Here is a 20,412-nt window from a genome sequence, read left to right as displayed (position 1 = left end):
ATCCGTGAACCTGTCCAAACTTATTTTAAATGTTGATTTAGTACCTACCTCAACTACCTCCTCTGGCAGTTCATCCATATGCCCACCCCCATCTGTTTGAAAATGTTGCCCCTCAGCTCCTTATTAAATCTTGCCCCTTTCACTTCAACTTAAATAGAGGCGCAACAATAACTATTGACCTGGGGTTAAGGGAAGAAGGCAGGAGATAGATCAGCCATTATTGAATGGCGGAGTAGACTTGATGGGCCGAATGGCCTAATTCTGCTCCAATGAATAGAGGACATAATTCTTCTCAATGACCCCAAGGTTGTCCAGCTGAACCAAACGTGGTCTGTAAGGAGTTGCACCTGGATACATTCCCCACAGGTACAGTCATCGGGGGCACCAGCAGTTTCCATGACTTCCCACATCCTGCAGGAAGAGCTTTGCACCATTCTGTCTGCCTTCTGTGCTGCATTAAAACCCGGAGAAAAATAAAGCACAAGTCACACGCAAGAAACAGCAGACTGTATCTTTCAAAAGTCATCTATTGGATTGGTTTTGTGAGTGTCCAATTGTAAATTGGCCAATTGAGCAGTTAATAAAAAAAACTGCAAGGTGTAGCGGAGCAGCCTATTAGGAGTGGGCGTGTTGGGAGAGAGTCTCTCTCAGAATGTGAGGGCACAAAAATATCTTACAGTAACAGTAGTTCCTAGAGTTTCAGTTGCAGATATAAAAGCTTCCCTTTAATGATATCTTTAAATATTTTTTGTCTATTTCAGGCAAGTCCCTCTTCAATTAATTTGTGAGTATTTTTCTTTCTTTCCTTCCGGTACCGTACTTATTGACTGCAATCAAAATAAATGGTGTCCAGCCAGCTTCCTGATCTTTCCCGAAACTTCGTTACACCCAGACATGTCTCTTCATTCCAATTGTTTTCCCCTCGCCCCTTGAATAGCTTTCAATTAGCTCTTTTGGCCAATATGAGAAACTGAGAAAAACCTGAAGCCCCTCCTTCTCAAAGCAGTCACATCAGCTTGATCCCTTGTAAGTCGAACACATTTCTAGTATTGTTTAAAGAGGTGGGTAAGAAAGGCAGCAGGATGGCAAGAGCTGGCAGTTAATCGGGGAATGCAGGTGAGTTGGGGTTGATTAAATATAATGTCCCCCTCTTCATCAATATCCACAAAAGTTCAGATCATGTGGAAAAGTCAAGAAACTCTAAGGGGTAAATAAGTCTGGATTCATTGCTATTTTTGTCAGCTCATCGCATGTACATTTTTCATGGGTGAGAGACGAGGACCAAGTCTGATTTTTTTTTTTTCTCATTAAGCCATCCCTCGGGAACAGGGATATTGCACTACAGGGACAGGTTACTAGAGTACCTCTTCTTTGTACATTTTGTATATTTCAGCAATCAAGTCAACCTTAACTTGGAGCTTGGCCTCCAAACATATGTATTCCTAAGTTTGATTGCTGAGGTCAATGCAGCTTCTGACCTGGTTGATGAAGCAAGTGTGGGATCCTACAAATTTTACCACAGGTGGGTCTGAATAGTTTGAGATGGTGCACTTTTTCCTGTGTTTATGCCGAGTTTGTGTCTGATCTCACACTGAAGTAGTCACCTTGGATAAAATAAAGGGTCCCAACCCAAATTGTTGTCTTTCCATGCCCTCTAGCAATGCTATTTGACCCAGATTAATTCCAGCACTTTGTGCTCTGCCTGGGAAAAAGCCTGGCCATTAGTTCTATAGTTAACTGTTGCAGTTTAACATATTTGTTAAAAAAGACCTTATGATAGTTTACGAAAGAACTGCAGATGCTGGAAAAATCAAAGGTAGACAAAAATGCTGGAGACACTCAGCAGGTGAGGCAGCATCTATGGAGCAAAGGAATAGTTTAATATGTTTACGATAGTTTAATATATTCAACTTCCAGGTGTACAAATCTTTGTTGGGCAGAATAACAGCTTGAGAAGCTTAAAGTGAGAGCATGATGAATGTAATTTAAATGCTATACATGTTGTGCAGTATCTGTAGATCCACAGTAACATTAAATGTTTTATGCTTATTTAGATTTAAAGAAGTTTTCAGCAATTGAGAATAGCTTTTGTTCCAGGATTCAGAACATGGTTGGTTGTAGTGATACGTCTCCGTGGTTTCTCAGCTATGGTGTGTAAAAAAAAAAAATAGAACACAATCAATCAGTTAAATGATGGGGTTGGATAAATATTCCAGAGTTTTGCTTGATGTTCAGTGGAGAAATGAAGAAATGACAGATTAAAGGTTGGAAATTGTCCAATAAATTCAGTAAATCTTAATTTTTAATGATCAAATAACAAAAAAATTAGACATTTGTTTCTTAAAGCACTCAACAAAATATAATTTCTGAATAGGTCAAACTCTTTCATTTTGTATATTTACAGACTTGTGCATGCGTTCTATTTTCAATTTATGAATACATGGAAAAGAAAACACAAATGATTAGTGATAACTCCAATGGAACAGTTTTGCAAAGTGCTTCCTCAATATATTCATGTATAACAGCATTCGATGACCAAGAATGCTCCATGCTAACGACCAAAGGCTTTTCCACATATGAACTGAATACATATTTGGTGTCCTGAGCTAAATGCTGTAGACTATCAACTGCTGGTTGTGTTCTATTCTCTGCACATTTGGTTAGATTGAAGTAAATGAATAAAATGTGTGCGGTGAGTACAGTAGGCACTCTCATGCTGAGGCTTCATGCTTAGCAGCTTTAGCTACAAAAGTTAAAATTTTCCCCCAATATGTTGTGGAGGTTTAACACCGGCATTTAGGCAATTAAAAGTACAGACCTAATTTCACTATTAAATGTCTGCTAGTTTGATTTACTTAATTTGATAGTTTCATAAAAGCGAACTCATGTGGCACAAGTGTACCTTCTCTTACAGGTTGGCTTTGGACTTGGTAACATTCCATAGAAGGGTAAAGTTGGCCATCTCAATTAAAGTCAGTTCCTCATGGCGAAGAATGATGGAATTTTGGATGTACTTCCTTTCAATCTTAATCGACTGTAACGGAGAGGACAGGACACTAATGTGCTCCTAGACTTTTCACTCGTACAACTTTTATTTAGTTCATTGTAGATTTATGGGAGATAAGCAACAATTATTTTGTCCAGTTTCTGTCTTCTGCCAAGGTTAGGATTGTATGACTGATGTCTCTGCATGAGAAACATGCCTGAGCTCAAATGCTCAACAGGATGGGCAAATTAAACCTACAAAACAACATTCCATTGATTAATTCACTTTCTATATTACTGAGCTTGTAGCAGGATCTAATAAATGTATTTATTTGTTTTCTGTTCTTTCTTTCGTCTTTTTGAGGAAAACAATTACCTTATGCCCATGTATCACTAGAGAACCAGTGATAGCTCTGCAGTACCTTACCAAACACCTCTTTCCCATGTGTGAGGATACCACAGAGTTGGGAGAACCTCTTAAAAACACACATACATGCGCACTTGTCATGAAGACAATGCAACGGTTGGGGCAATTTTTCTTGCATTCTCCCACATCCAACTCATCGGGTTTGATACTATTCATAAAATCAATTGAACACAGCTTGAGATTCTGAAATTCAGAAATTCTTTGGTCTGCTTGCGTACAAGTTCATGGCGTATAGCACAAAGCACAGCAAAGGTTAAAAATTGTACAGGAGAGTATTAGGTAAAGTAATCCAAGAAGTGGTAATTAAACCTGTGTTATTAAATGTGTGGGATGTTGGAAACAATTAATTAAATTGCTTTCAAATTTTGCATTTTCCTGCAGAAGTCAAGTCAAAGATGATGTGAAGTCATGCTGATACACGGAGACGATGTAAGCATTAAAATGCAATGTAAATTCGTTCTATAGTGTTGTACTTTTATGTTGTTGAAGGACTCATGATTATTCCATATGGAGATATTTTTTAAATGTTATTTTTGGCAGAGGCTATATGTCACCCATTCTACAAAAACCATCAATAGGACTTCTCCAAGCTTACCGATAGCACAATATCAGTATTCCCCATGCTTTTCTATTCTATAACGCAAAATGCAGACTTTTTTTTACATGCAGTTTTTGTGTTTAACCAAAAAAATACAATGTCAACAAGATTTAATAAACCTTGGCTCTCAATCAGTTGTAAATAATTGATCCAAGGAACATCATAAATCAATATATTTGCTTGTGGTAAAGATACATTTTCCTGTGCAGGGCATTAAATGTGGAAATTTGTTATATATTTTAAATATACAAAGTCATTTAGTTTCTCATACAAAGTTGTTTTATATTCATTGTTGCACAGACTTATTTGTTCAGTCATCACAATTCATTATCAATCAAAGCAATATTTTGGTCGTCCTCAAATCCTCATCTTGCGTTCAGCCTGTTATGAGACACATGTGAAATAGTTGTAACTCCTGTTGGAGGTTTATATAGGAAATGAGCTGCAACAAGTGCGATAATGGTGATCACTTTGCAAGTTGTACCTGGAAACAAATTGTGCAGAGTTAAAACATGCTGACACTATATCATACAGCAGAGAGGGGAAACTCACATTATAATCTAGACCCCCAAGTTAAAATGTGAATGAGTTCAATGTTGGAGCACTGAAAAAGCCAAAATGGCACTCAAGCAAGAAACCACCCTTAATCTTATTGATTGGTACAACGGATGTGAGGGATTGGATGACCTATTCTTGCATTTACACATTTTCTTATAGGGATTATTCCCCATTCTCTGCCCTTGACTGTAAATCTTTCAGTATCCATTCAAAATACCAGTGAGGATTTCGGTCTTTCCCACCCTCTTGAGCAGTGAGTTCCAGAAACCTATCATTTTGAAGGAGAAAACAAATGTTCTTCAACTCCCCACTAATCCTTCTATCAGTAAACTTAAATCTAAAATAAAAACAGAAAAAAAGACACTATAGTATACATATGCTGGAACCTATAGCAGATAATAAACTGCCGGAGAAACTCAGTTGATCAGGCGGCATCTTGGTATTGGTATTGGATTATTATTGTATAAAAAAACAATGATACAGTGAAAGGTTTGTTTGTGTTCTATCCAGTCAAATCATTATATACATGAGTACAATCAAGCCATGCACAAGTATATCTGGTGCAGAATATAATTTTACAGAAAAAATGCAAGGAAGACTGCACCCCAGCTTATGGGAAGACCATGCAGTAGTCTGATTACAGAAAGGCAGCAGCTTTTCCTGAGCCTGGTGGTGCATGCTTCCAAGCTTTTGTATCTTCTACCCAATGAAAGAGGGGAGAAGAAGGATTGATCGGAACAAACATAGTACTTGATTATGATGGCTGCTTCCTTTAGGCAGCATGAAATGTAGATAGATCATTTCGAGGCAGCTGATCAGTGTGATGGACTGGGCTATGTCCACAATTCACAGCAATCTCTTGAGGTTTTAGGCAGAGCTGTTGACAAACCAAGCAGCGACACATCTCTGTTGTATGATTTCTAAGGTGCATCTGTAGAAGTTGGTAAGAGTCATTGGAGACATGCAGAACTTCCTTTGTTCACTGAAGAAGTAATGGAATTGGTGTGCTTTCTTGGCTGGATTCAATGTAGACATGGAGAGAACTGGTTGGCAGACAGAAAGCAGAGGAGGAATCAATGGATCCTTTTCAGAATGGCAGACAGTGACTAGTGGAAAGCCACAAGGCTCGGTCCTGGGACCCCAGTTATTTCCAATGTATATTAACGATTTAGACCAGGGACTTAAATGAAGCATCTCTAAGTTTGCAGATGACACAAAGCTGGGTGGCAGTGTGAACTGCGAGGAGGATGCTATGAGGCTGCAAGGTGACTTGGATAGGTTGGGTAAGTGGACAGATGCTGTATAATGTGAATACATGTGAGGTTATCCACGTTGGTGGCAAGAACAATGTGGCAGATTCTTATCTGAATGGTGTCAGATTACTAAACCGGGAGGTGCAAGGAGACCTGGGTGTGCTTGTACATCAGCCACTGAAAGTAAGCATGCAGGTACAGCAGGGCCCTGGTGAGACCACACCTGGAGTATTTTGTGCAGTTTTGGTCTCCTAATTCGAGGAAGGACATTCTTGCTATTGAGAGTGCAGCAGAGGTTTACCTGGTTCATTCCCGGGATGGCTGGACTGACATATGATGAAAGAATGTGTTGTTTGGGCTTGTATTCGCTGGAATTTAGAAGCATGAGAGGGGATCTTATACTTGAAACATAAAATTCTTAAGGGATTAGATGCAGGAAAAATGGTCCCAATGTTGGGGGGGTCCAGAACCAGAGGTCACAGTTTAAGAATAAGGGGTAGGCCATTTAGGACTGAGATGAGGAAAAACTTTTTCACCCGCTGAGTAGTGAATATGTGGAATTCACTGCCAGAAGGCAGTGGAGGCCAATACACTGGATGTTTTCAAGAGAGAGTTAGATACAGCTCTTTGGGCTAACGGAATCCAGGGATATGGGGAAAAAGCAGGAATAGGGTACTGATTTTGGATGATCAGCCATGACCATATTGAATGGCAGTGCAGGCTCGAAGACCGAATGGCCTACTCCCGGACCTATTTTTTATGTTACGTTCAATGTAGTTGGTCCATGACAAATAGTTGGTGATATTTACTTTTGAAACTCTCAAGCATCTCCACGTTGCCACCATTGATGATGACTGAGGCATATACATCTCCTGAAGTCAATAACTAGGTCGTTCATCTTGCTGACATTAATGGAAAGTTTGTTGTCTTGACACCATGATACAAACTCCTCTATCTGACATTGTTAATTCAGAAGCAATGGTTCTGAACTTAAAGAAAGGTAACTTTGAGGGTATGAGACGTGAATTGGCCAAGATTGACTGACAATTAATTCTAAAAGGGTTGACGGTGGATATGCAATGGAAGACATTTAAAGACTGCATGGATGAACTACAAAATTTGTTCATACCAGTTTGGCAAAAGAATAAATCAGGGAAGGTAGTACATCAATGGATAACAAGGGAAATCAGGGATAGTATCAAAGCGAAGGATGATGCGTGCAAATTAGCCAGAAAAAGCAGCATACCGGAGGACTGGGAGAAATTCAAAGACTAGCAGAGGAGGACAAAGGGCTTAATTAGGAAAGGGAAAATAGATTATGAAAGAAAACTAGCAGGGAACATAAAAACTGACTGCAAAAGTTTTTATAGATATGTGAAAAGAAAGAGATTAGTTAAAACAAATTTAGGTCCCTTGCAGTCAGAAACAGGTGAGTTGATCATGGGGGACAAGGATATGGCGGACCAATTGAATAACTACTTTGGTTCCGTCCTCACTAAGGAAGACATAAATAATTTGCCGGAAATAGCAGGGGACCGCGGGTCAAAGGAGTTGGAGGAATTGAGTGAAATCCAGGTTTGCCGGGAAGTGGTGTTGGGTAAATTGAATGGGTTAAAGGCCGATAAAACCCAGGGCCAGATAGGCTGCATCCCAGAGTACTTAAGGAAGTAGCTCCAGAAATAGTGGATGCATTAGTAATAATCTTTCAAAACTCTTTAGATTCTGGAGTAGTTCCTGAAGATTGGCGGGTAGCAAACGTAACCCCACTTTTTAAGAAGGGAGGGAGAGAGAAAATGGGGAATTACAGACCAGTTAGTCTAACATCGGTAGTGGGGAAACTGCTAGAGTCAGTTATTAAAGATGGGATAGCAGCACATTTGGAAAGTGGTGAAATCATTGCACAAAGTCAGCATGGATTTACGAAAGGTAAATCATGTCTGACGAATCTTATAGAATTTTTAGAGGATGTAACTAGTAGCGTGGATAGGGGAGAACCAGTGGATGTGGTGTATCTGGACTTCCAGAAGGCTTTCGACAAGGTCCCACATAAGAGATTAGTATACAAACTTAAAGCACACGGCATTGGGGGTTCAGTATTGATGTGGATAGAGAACTGACTGGCAAACAGGAAGCAAAGAGTAGGAGTAAACGGGTCCTTTTCACAATGGCAGGCAGTGACTAGTGGGGTACCGCAAGGCTCAGTGCTGGGACCCCAGCTATTTACAATATATATTAATGATCTGGATGAGGGAATTGAAGGCAATATCTCCAAGTTTGCGGATGACACTAAGCTGGGGGGCAGTGTTAGCTGTGAGGAGGATGCTAGGAGACTGCAAGGTAACTTGGATAGGGTGGGTGAGTGGGCAAATGTTTGGCAGATGCAGTATAATGTGGATAAATGTGAGGTTATCCATTTTGGTGGCAAAAACGGGAAAGCAGACTATTATCTAAATGGTGGCCGATTGGGAAAGGGGGAGATGCAGCGAGACCTGGGTGTCATGGTACACCAGTCATTGAAGGTAGGCATGCAGGTGCAGCAGGCAGTAAAGAAAGCGAATGGTATGTTAGCTTTCATTGCAAAAGGATTTGAGTATAGGAGCAGGGAGGTTCTACTGCAGTTGTACAGGGTCTTGGTGAAACCACACCTGGAGTATTGTGTACAGTTTTGGTCTCCAAATCTGAGGAAGGACATTATTGCCATAGAGAGAGTGCAGAGACGGTTCACCCGACTGATTCCTGGGATGTCAGGACTGTCTTATGAAGAAAGACTGGATAGACTTGGTTTATACTCTCTAGAATTTAGGAGATTGAGAGGGGATCTTATAGAAACTTACAAAATTCTTAAGGGGTTGGACAGGCTAGATGCAGGAAGATTGTTCCCGATGTTAGGGAAGTCCAGGACAAGGGGTCACAGCTTAAGGATAAGGGGGAAATCCTTTAAAACCGAGATGAGCAGAACTTTTTTCACACAGAGACTGGTGAATCTCTGGAACTCTCTGCCACAGAGGGTAGTTGAGGCCAGTTCATTGGCTATATTTAAGAGGGAGTTAGATGTGGCCCTTGTGGCTAAGGGGATCAGGGGGTATGGAGAGAAGGCAGGTACGGGATACTGAGTTGGATGATCAGCCATGACCATATTGAATGGCGGTGCAGGCTCGAAGGGCCAAATGGCCTACTCCTGCACCTAATTTCTATGTTTCTATGTTTCTATCTCCTTCCTACACTTCATCTCACCATTGTTCGAGATCAGACCCACAATAATGGTGTCATCTGCAAACGTATAAATGGAGTTAAAGTAGAATTTGGCAATGCGGTTGTGAATGTATTGGGATTATAGTATGAGGTTGAGAGTGCATCCTTATTAGACACCGATGTTGATAATTATCGTGTAGAATGTTTTGTTAACGGTCTTCACTAATTGTGGTTTATGAGTTAGCGAGTCGAGGATCCATTTGCAGAGAAGGGTGCTGACTCCTCTGTCCAGGAATTTGGAGATAAATGTGTAATTAGGGCTATAATGTTGAATTCGGAGCTATAGTCAATAAATAGGTCTGACGTAGGTGTTATCTAGATATTCCAGTGACCAGTGTTGTGCAAGGAAGATATCTGCTGTGGACCTGTTGTTGTGATGTGCAGTGGATTAAGGCTGTTTGGGAGGCTGGAGTTAACGTGCATTATTACCAGCCTCTGAAAGCATTTCACAATGGTTAATCAGTGCCATTGGTTAGCAGTCATTAAGGCACGCTGATAGTGGTCTTCTTAAAGCAGGTTGGAACGTCTGATATAATAGGGAGAGGTTAAAATGTCTATGAATACTCCTGCCAACTGGAACATGCATGTCCTGTTGGTGTGGCCAAGGATTACATCGGAGCTAGTTGCTTTCCGCAGGGTCACTCTCAGGAAAACCGATCTGACATTGGCGATAACGATGGTGGGTACAGTCACACCTGAAGCAGTCAGAGCAATTGACGTAATTCCACTGACATTTTTTATTGAGATCCTTCCTCTGGACACCCAAGTCCGGAAGAAGGCTGTCAACCTGACAGATTTCCCTCCACAGATTCTGCCTGACCCACTGATTTTCTCCAAATGCAAGAAACACTTATGTCAAGTTAGGCAGCATCTGTGGTGAGAGAAATAGCATTAACATTTCAGTTCAAAGTTACTACATCACTTAAATATCCTGCTCCTAGTTAATAATTTCTCTGAGATATGGTACATATACTTCCTATCCATATTATCTAGGCCCTGCATATTTTTTTACACCACTCAGTCTTTTCCAATTACTCTATCTTTGGTATAGACAAGCATCTGTGGTTCCTTGATATTATTTCATTTTCCCAATTTCCCATTCTACACCAATTTCCCTGTCTTATTAGAAACATAGAAATTAGGTGCAGGAGTAGGCCATTCGGCCCTTCGAGCCTGCACCGCCATTTAATATGATCATGGCTGATCATCCATATAATATATTATTATAACCATATAACAATTACAGCACGGAAAACAGGCCACCTCGGCCCTTCAAGTCCGTGCCAAACACTTATTTTCCCCTAGTCCCATCTACCTACACTCAGACCATAATCCTCCATTCCTTTCCCGTCCATATACCTATCCAATTTATTTTTAAATGATAAAATCGAACCTGCCTCCACCACTTCCACTGGAAGCTCATTCCACACAGCTACCACTCTCTGAGTAAAGAAGTTCCCCCTCATGTTACCCCTACACTTCTGTCCCTTAATTCTCAAGTCATGTCCTCTTGTTTGAATCGTCCCTACTCTCAATGGGAAAAGCTTATCTACGTCAACTCTGTCTATCCCTCTCATCATTTTAAAGACCTCTATCAAGTCCCCCCTTAACCTTCTGCGCCCCAAAGAATAAAGATCTAACTTGTTCAACCTTTCTCTGTAACTTAGTTGTTGAAACCCAGGCAACATTCTAGTAAATCTTATTCTCCAAATGCCATTAACACTCCTTGATTTTCCCATCATCCACCTACACTGGGGGATAATTTACAATAACCAATTAACATAGCAACCTGCACATGTTTCAGATGTTGTTGGAAATGTATGTAGCCATGAGAAGCGGCACCTATCCCTTTTCCACAGAGAAGCTTCCTGATGAATTACTCTATAATGTTGTATTTTTTTGGTACACCACATCTACAGTTTCTTGCATCTAGTTTGATATCCCATGTGGGACAGACCTTCGATTGGTCTCATCATTCATACAAACATAGAAAAATAGGTACAGGAGTAGGCCATTCAGCCGTTCAAGCCATGGCAGATCATCTAAAATCAGTGCTCTGTTCCTGCTTTTTCCCCATATCCCTTGATTCCTTTAGCCCTAAGAACTAAATCTAACTCTCTCTTGAAAACATCCAGTGAATTGGCCTCCACTGCCTTCTGTGGCAGAGAATTCCACAGATTCATAACTCTCTGGGTGAAGAGGTTTTTCCTCATCTCACACCTATTAAGATGCCCATTTCTTAGTGAACAATGCTGCCTGGAAGATCTAGCGGTGGCAAATGAGAAGACTGTCCACTGTGCAAGAACCTGGCCGAACATTTGAAACATAATGGTCACAAAAGAAGAATCTCAGTCCTAAATGGCCTACCCCTTATTCTTAAACTGTGTATCCTGGTTCTGGACTCCCCCAACATTGGGACCATTTTTCCTGCATCTAGCCTGTCCAATCCCTTAATAATTTTATATATGTCTCTATAAAGTCCCCTCTCATCCTTCTAAAGCCCAGTCGACCCATTCTTTCATCAGATACCTGTCGCGCCATCCCAGGAGTTATCCTGGGGAACCTACGCTGCATTCCCTGTGGAAGCACAACACTTCAACTAGAACCACAAAACTGAAGTGAAAGCAAGTCAACCTCGATCCTGAGTGATTGGCTGAGAAGAAAAGTCAGAAACAGTGAAGGTATGTGTTCCAAGAGGCCTTTATCCTCTCTATTCGACTCTGTGACATTACTCTTTATCTAGTTAAAGAACTTCCATCTGACATTCATAGTCTTAGAGAAGGCTAGACTTCTTCCTATTGACAGTTTGCACTGGTCTGAGCATCACTTTAAATTTACAATTCCTTTTGATCTCATGATTAAAATTAGCATGGGTGATTCCACATGCTCAGGACCTTAACTCATGATGTTTCAACTCAAAGCATCATGAAAGAAATTGACTGCTTAAAGTTTAGAATTTCATTTACATCTGTTTACATTTTTCCAAGTGGAGATTGAGTTAATATTTTACCAATTGCTATGAATAAGAGAGCCATTTTTGGGTTGTCATAGGTCCAGCATGCACCCCGATGGCCACAATCATCTTCATTCCAGAGGACACAGGATTTATCAATCACTGTACCAAAAATAATCGGTCCTGGAATGGCACCTGTAAATTAGCAAAGGAAAAGTTAAAATAACAGTGAAAGGAATATTAAACAATAATAGAACATGCTCGAAATGCTCATCAGTTCAAGCACCAACTGTACAGGGAGAAACAGTTAATGATCAGGATCAATGACTCTTCATCCGAACCTTCAACAAATCCTACATGTTCTGTGAACCTCTGGATTTCAATAGACAACAGACAACAGACAATAGATGCAGGAGTAGGCCATTTGGCCCTTCGAGCCAGCACCGCCATTCACTGTGATCATGGCTGATCATTCCCAATCAGTACCCTGTTCCTGCCTTCTCCCCATATCCCCTGACTCCGCTATTTTTAAGAGCCCTGTCTAGCTCTCTCTTGAAAGCATGCAGAGAACCTGCCTCCACGGCCCTCTGAGGCAAAGAATTCCACAGACTCACCACTAACAAAAAATGTTTCCTCATCTCCGTTCTAAATGGCTTACTCCTTATTCTTAATCTGTGGCCCCGGTTCTGGATTCCCCCAACATCGGGAACATGTTTCCTGCCTCTAGCATGTCCAAGCCCTTAACAATCTTTTACGTTTCAATGAGATAACCTCTCATCCTTCTAAACTCCAGAATGTACAAGCCCAGCTGCTCCATTCTCTCAGCATATGACAGTCCCGCCATCCCGGGAATTAAACTTGTAAACCTACGCTGCACTCCCTCAATAGCAAGAATGTCCTTCCTCAAATGAGGGGACCAAAACTGCACACAATACACCAGGTGTGGTCTCACTAGGGCTCTGTACAACTGCAGAAGGACCTCTTTGCTCCTATATTCGATTCCTCTTGTATTTCCATCATACCTACCAATGGTTACAAAAGAATATTAATGAGTGAATATTGATGCCAAAAAAAACAACCGCCCCTGGCTTACCAAGGTGAGGAGATCAGTTCTGGAGAATGGAACAGCCTTATAATCAACATTGAATACTTTCTCTATCCCCAAAATGCATTTTAGACTAAGAGCACTCTGCCATTTCCATCAATGAGAAATGTTCTAATTTACAAAAATATATTTGCAAGGATCATGTATAATTACTAATAGGCGTGAACAGATTTATTTTGATCAAATCATAGTTTTATTCATATAATCCATGTCGGATACTGAACTACATTCTGAAGAGCTGGCAAAAAGATTGTTCAGAAAAAAAATACCCACCAAATTTTTCTCTAACCAATTCTTTATCTATTGTATTAACAAAAATGATCGTCGTAATACGGTTTAAAAACACATCCTAGAAATTGCAAAGTAGGAACAAGGAACTGCAGATGGTGGTTTATAAAACAAGGTACAAAATGATGGAGTAATTCAACAGGTGAGGCAGCATCTCTGGGGAACATTGTTAGGTGATATTTCAGATCCGGACCCTTCTTCAGACTCGCTGAGTTATTCCAGCACTTTTTTTCCCAGCAAGACTAATGATCTCTCAACCATCAGCTTCCCCCAGCTGTGATCTGGTCAGATCTTTCAAAGATTCCATTGTGGTTGCATGGAGCGCACAGCACCACAGTCCATCGGTCGACACAAAATGCTGCAGTAACTCAACGGGACAGGCAGCATCTCTGGGTGACGTTTCGGGTTGAGATCCTTCTTCAGAGTAGGAGCAAAGAGTAGGAGTAAACGGGTCCTTTTCACAATGGCAGGCAGTGACTAGTGGGGTACCGCAAGGCTCAGTGCTGGGACCCCAGCTATTTACGATATATATTAATGATTTGGACGAGGGAATTGAATGCAACATCTCCAAGTTTGCGGATGACACGAAGCTGGGGGCTAGTGTTAGCTGTGAGGAGGATGCTCGGAGGCTGCAAGGTGACTTGGATAGGCTGGGTGAGTGGGCAAATGCAGTATAATGTGGATAAATGTGAGGTTATCCACTTTGGTGGCAAAAACAGGAAAGTAGACTATTATCTGAATGGTGGCCGATTAGGAAAAGGGGAGATGGAACGAGACCTGGGTGTCATGGTACACCAGTCATTAAAAGTAGGCATGCAGGTGCAGCAGGCAGTGAAGAAAGCGAATGGTATGTTAGCATTCATAGCAAAAGGATTTGAGTATAGGAGCAGGGAGGTTCTACTGTAGTTGGACAGGGTCTTGGTGAGACCACACCTGGAGTATTGCGTACAGTTTTGGTCTCATAATCTGAGGAAAGACATTCTTGCCATAGAGGGAGTACAGAGAAGGTTCACCAGACTGATTCCTGGGATGTCAGGACTTTCATATGAAGAAAGACTGGATAGACTCGGCTTGTACTCGCTAGAATTTAGAAGATTGAGGGGGGATCTTATAGAAACTTACAAAATTCTTAAGGGGTTGGACAGGCTAGATGCAGGAAGATTGTTCCTGATGTTGGGGAAGTCCAGAACAAGGGGTCACAGTTTAAAGATAAGGGGGAAATCTTTTAGGACAGAGAGTGGTGAATTCTATGCCACAGAAGGAAGTCGAGGCCAGTTCATTGGCTATATTTAAGTTAGATGTGGCCTAAAGGGATAAGGGGGTATGGAGAGAAGGCAGGTACAGGATACCGAGTTGGATGATCAGCCATGATCATATTGAATGGCGGTGCAGGCTCATAGGGCCGAATGGCCTACTTCTGCGCCTATTTTCTATGTTTCAGACTGATGTCAGGGGAATGGGTGGGACTGAGAGAGAATGTAGTCGGAGACAGTACGACTGGTGGGAGAACTGGGAAGGGGAAGGGGATGGAGAGAGAGGAAAAGCAAGGGCTATTTGAAGTTAGAGAAGTCAATGTTCATACCGCCGGGGTGTAAGCTACCCAAGCAAAATATGAGGTGCTGTTCCTCCAATTTGCGCTGGGCCTCACTCTGACTAATGGAAGAGGCCCAGGATAGAAAGGTCAGATTGGGAATGGGAGGGGGAGTTAAGGTGCTGAGCAACCAGGAGATCAGGTTGGTTAAGGCGGATTGAGTGGAGATGTTCAGCAAAACAATCGCCAAGTCTGCACTTGGTCTCACCGATGTACAGGAGTTAGCTCCTGGAACAGCGGAGGTTGGAGGAGGTGCAAGTGAACTTCTGCCTCACCTGAAAAGACTGTTGGGGTCCTTGGATGGAGTTGAGGCGGGAGGTAAAGGGACAGGTGTTGCATCTCTTGCGGTTGCAGGGGAAAGTACCTGGGGAGGGGATGGTTTGGGTGGGAAGGGACCAGGGAGTTGCAGAGGGAAAGGTCTCTGCGGAAAACAGAAAGGGGTGGAGATAGGAAGATGTGGCCAGTAGTGGGATCCCGTTGGAGGTGGCAAAAATGTAGGAGGATTATATGCTGTACTAGATAGATATAGATATAGATAGATATGCCATTTATTGTCACTATACATGTACAGTGAAACTGAAAGCTGCTCGTACTCAGTGCATACATACAATTTTACACAAAAAACAAGAAACAGAAAAAACAAAACAGAAGAATGGGGGGGGGGGAGATAGGTGAAATTCTACGGCGCTACAGTATATACATATATACAGATGGAGTCCGTTGGGCGGGTGGCAAAAATGTGTGGATTTGAAGGATGGTATATGCTCGGGAAGCTAGACTAGACTAAGTGGGACCCGTTGGGTCCCAGCATCACACAGGAGGGCTGGTCATCCAACGCAATATTCCACCTCTCCACCAATTCTAATATTGGTGGCCAGTTGGGGGGGGGGGGGGGGGGGGGGGGGATTTCTGGACCGCTAATATGGGTGTTGTGGGCTGAGGGGACTGGTTTCCAGAGGGTTAGTATGCAATTTGTGCACCAAATGGATTCTTGGGCTGGCGTCTCAGTCAATCAAGCCTGTTGTACTGGCAACTCACTCACTCACGGCTGGTGGGCTGGTAGTTGACACGGCTAATCCTTGAAATTCTATTTCAAGCAGGGTATAAGGCCACCAAATTCAAGTGCAGTTTCTTACCACTTCTAGCAGGGTGCAAGGCCACCAAATTCAAGTGCAGTTTCATACCATTTGAAGTAGGGTGCAAAGCCACTAAAGACAGCGAGTCGTGACCTCTCCCTCCTCCATCTTGCAATGACTGAGCCACACCCACATTTCCGGGTTTTAACCCCCCCCCCCCCCCCCACCCACCGGAAAAGGTGTGGCTTTCATGGAGTGATTGACAGGAGAGAGATTCTCAACATTTTTTTAAAAAACTAATAACACTTTTATTTTTCATTGATGGGAAGAATTCTCTGCACTTGCTCAGCGGAGGGGGGACTGAGTAAGATGGCCAAAAATCACAGCCGTAAGTGGTAGCGTTTTATCTAAAATCAATATACAGTGCAAACAGGAAGTAAGTGCATTTACAGTAGTGCCTTTCAACTTCATGCCACCATTTGCAGTAAGTAGTACATTTCAACTTCATGCCACCATTTGCAGTAAGTAGTGCATTTCAACTTCATGCCACCATTTGCAGTAAGTGGTGCCTTTCAACTTCAAGCCACAGCACCCAAGCCACCATTTGCAGTAAGTGGTGCCTTTTCAACTTCAAGCCGAAGCACCCAAGCCACCATTCGCAGTAAGTAGTGCCTTTCAACTTCATGCCACCATTTGCAGTAAAGTGGTGTCTTTCAACTTCAGTAAGTAGTGCCTTTCACTTCATGCCACAGTGTGGTGTCCCAAGCCACCATTTGCAGTAAGTGGTGTCTTTCAACTTCAAGCCACACCCAAGCCACCATTTGCAGTAAGTAGTGCCTTTCAACTTCAAGCCAAAGCAACCAGGCCACCATTTGCAGTAAGTAGTGCCTTTCAACTTCATGCCACCATTTGCAGTAAGTAGTGCCTTTCAACTTCAAGCCAATGCACCCACGCCAAGCCATTTGCAGTAAGTAGGGCCTTTCTTTCTGGAGCGCAAGTATGAAGCCATTTTTGCAGTAAGTGGTGTCTTTGCAAGCTTCAGAACCACACCCATTTTTTTTGCAGTAAAACCAATAGTGCCTTTTTTTCAAGCCAATGAACCCAATAGACATCATTTGCAGTAAGTAGTGCCTTTCAACTCCGCCACACCCAAGCCATCATGTTTGCAAGCCTTTTTCAACCATTGTAGAGCCACCATTTGCAGTAGTGCTTTAGAACCAATAGTCATTTTTTGCAAGCTTTAGAACCAATAGACTTTTTTTGCAAGCTTTATAACCAATGGACATTTTTGCAAGCTTTAGAAACAATAGGAACACGTTTTTTTTGCATGCTTTAGAACCAATAGGCACCTTTTTCGCAATCTTTAGAACCAATAGACACTTTTTTTGCAAGCTTTAGAACCAATAGAGACTTTAGAACCAATAGACATTTTTTGCAAGCTTTAGAACCAATACAAACTTTTTTGCAAGCTTTAGAACCATTAGAGACGGTTTTTGCAAGCTTTAGAACCAATAGACATTTTTTGCAAGCTTTAGAACCAATAGATATAGTTTTGAAAGCTTTAGAAACAATAAGCATTTTTCTGCAACCTTTAGAACCAATAGACATTTATTTTTGCAAGCTTTAGAACCAATAGACATTTTTTTTGCAAGCTTTAGAACCAATAGACATTTTTTTTTGCAAGCTTTAGAACCAATAGACATTTTTTTTTGCAAGCTTTAGAACCAATAGAGACTTTTTTTGCAAGCTTTTAGACTTTTTTTGCAAGCTTTAGAACCAATAGACTTTTTTTTGCAAGCTTTAGAACCAATAGACATTTTTTTGCAAGCTTTAGAACCAATAGACATTTTTTTGCAAGCTTTAGAACCAATAGATTTTTTTTTGCAAGCTTTAGAACCAATAGACTTTTTTTGCAAGCTTTAGAACCAATAGACTTTTTTTGCAAGCTTTAGAACCAATAGACTTTTTTGCAAGCTTTAGAACCAATAGACATTTTTTTTGCAAGCTTTAGAACCAATAGACATTTTTTTTGCAAGCTTTAGAACCAATAGAGACACTTTTTGCAAGCTTTAGAACCAAATAGACACTTTTTGCAAGCTTTAGAACCAATAGACATATTTTTGCAAGCTTTAGAACCTATAGACATTTTTTGCAAGCTTTAGAACCAATAGACATATTTTTGCAAGCTTTAGAACCAATAGACATATTTTTTGCAAGCTTTAGAACCAATAGACATTTTTTGCAAGCTTTAGAACCAATAGAGATTTTTTTGCAAGCTTTAGAACCAATAGACATTTTTTTGCAAGCTTTAGAACCAATAGACATTTTTTTGCAAGCTTTAGAACCAATAGACTTTTTTTGCAAGCTTTAGAACCAATAGACTTTTTTGCAAGCTTTAGAACCAATAGATTTTTTTTTTTTTTTGCAAGCTTTAGAACCAATAGAGACTTTTTTTGCAAGCTTTAGAACCAATAGACATTTTTTGCAAGCTTTAGAACCAATAGACTTTTTTTGCAAGCTTTAGAACCAATAGACTTTTTTTTGCAAGCTTTAGAACCAATATACTTTTTTTTGCAAGCTTTAGAACCAATAGACATTTTTTGCAAGCTTTAGAACCAATAGACATTTTTTGCAAGCTTTAGAACCAATAGACTTTTTTTGCAAGCTTTAGAACCAATAGACTTTTTTTGCAAGCTTTAGAACCAATAGACATTTTTTTGCAAGCTTTAGAACCAATAGAGACTTTTTTTTGCAAGCTTTAGAACCAATAGACATTTTTTTGCAAGCTTTAGAACCAATAGACATTTTTTTTTGCAAGCTTTAGAACCAATAGACATTTTTTTTGCAAGCTTTAGAACCAATAGACATTTTTTTTGCAAGCTTTAGAACCAATATAGACATTTTTTTTGCAAGCTTTAGAACCAATAGACATTTTTTTGCAAGCTTTAGAACCAATAGAGATTTTTTGCAAGCTTTAGAACCAATAGACATTTTTTTGCAAGCTTTAGAACCAATAGACATTTTTTTGCAAGCTTTAGAACCAATAGACATTTTTTTGCAAGCTTTAGAACCAATAGACATTTTTTTGCAAGCTTTAGAACCAATAGACATTTTTTGCAAGCTTTAGAACCAATAGACATTTTTTTTGCAAGCTTTAGAACCAATAGACATTTTTTTTTGCAAGCTTTAGAACCAATAGACATTTTTTGCAAGCTTTAGAACCAATTTTTTTTGCAAGCTTTAGAACCAATAGACATTTTTTTTGCAAGCTTTAGAACCAATAGACATTTTTTTTGCAAGCTTTAGAACCAATAGACATTTTTTTGCAAGCTTTAGAACCAATAGACATTTTTTGCAAGCTTTAGAACCAATAGAGACATTTTTTTGCAAGCTTTAGAACCAATAGACATTTTTTTGCAAGCTTTAGAAACAATAGACATTTTTTTGCAAGCTTTAGAACCAATAGACATTTTTTTAGAACCAATAGACATTTTTTTTGCAAGCTTTAGAACCAATAGACATTTTTTTGCAAGCTTTAGAACCAATAGACATTTTTTGCAAGCTTTAGAAACAATAGACATTTTTTTTGCAAGCTTTAGAACCAATAGACATTTTTTTGCAAGCTTTAGAACCAATAGAGATTTTTTTTGCAAGCTTTAGAACCAATAGACATTTTTTGAAAGCTTTAGAACCAATAGACACTTTTTTTGCAAGCTTTAGAACCAATAGACACATTCTGCAAGCATTTTAGAACCACTGAGGGCACTTACATTTGAGTAGACATGTGTTCAGTGTTATTCACAGCTCAGAGAAACGTGACCCTCTGCCTTCCTCCATCATGAAGAGACTGTGTGGCACACCACTTCCTGGTTTTATAATCCCTCCCCCCTGCCGCCAGCGGGGGCAGCAGAGAGAATGGGGAATTTTGTAAAAACATTAATATCTCTGTCATTTTTAATCAACGGGAAAAATCCTTGGCACACATGCGGCGGAGGGGGGCTCTGAGCAAGGTGGCCAAAAATGACGGCCATAGGTGGCGGCGTTCTCTCGGAAATCGCAGCACAGATCGCCAAAACTGGTCAAGGACAGAGTTTTAGTATATATACAGATGTGATGGCTGATGGGGTGGATGGGACTCTGTCCTTGTTACGAATGGGGGGAGTGGGAGCAAGAGCAGAGCTGCAGGATATCGAGGAAACCCTGGAGAGAGCCTCATCTTTAATGGAAGTGGGGAACCCCCGTTTCCTAAAGAATGAGGACATCTCCAATGCCCTAGTATGGAAAACCTCATTCTGGGCGCAGATGTGGCGTAGACGGAGGAATTGG

The 20,412-nt window shown here is 40.8% G+C and overlaps 1 protein-coding gene across 1 annotated transcript in view; it reads right to left on the bottom strand.

Moving 5' to 3' along the window:
- Positions 1-1,224: 1,224 nt before the first annotated feature.
- The window catches only part of LOC129695862 (solute carrier organic anion transporter family member 4C1-like), a 104,022-nt gene continuing 84,834 nt past the window's right edge, over positions 1,225-20,412 (bottom strand). Inside the window, exons 12-13 of the mRNA XM_055633267.1 lie at positions 12,084-12,221; positions 1,225-4,494 (exon numbers count right to left, since the gene is read on the bottom strand). Coding sequence (XP_055489242.1) covers positions 4,376-4,494; positions 12,084-12,221 — 257 coding nt within the window. The 3' untranslated portion in view covers positions 1,225-4,375. The remainder of the gene's footprint in view (positions 4,495-12,083; positions 12,222-20,412) is intronic.

This window comes from Leucoraja erinacea, chromosome 3, assembly GCF_028641065.1.
Source record: "Leucoraja erinacea ecotype New England chromosome 3, Leri_hhj_1, whole genome shotgun sequence".
NCBI classification, from domain to species: domain Eukaryota; kingdom Metazoa; phylum Chordata; class Chondrichthyes; order Rajiformes; family Rajidae; genus Leucoraja; species Leucoraja erinaceus.
This window is presented reverse-complemented; position numbering and strand designations above follow the sequence as displayed.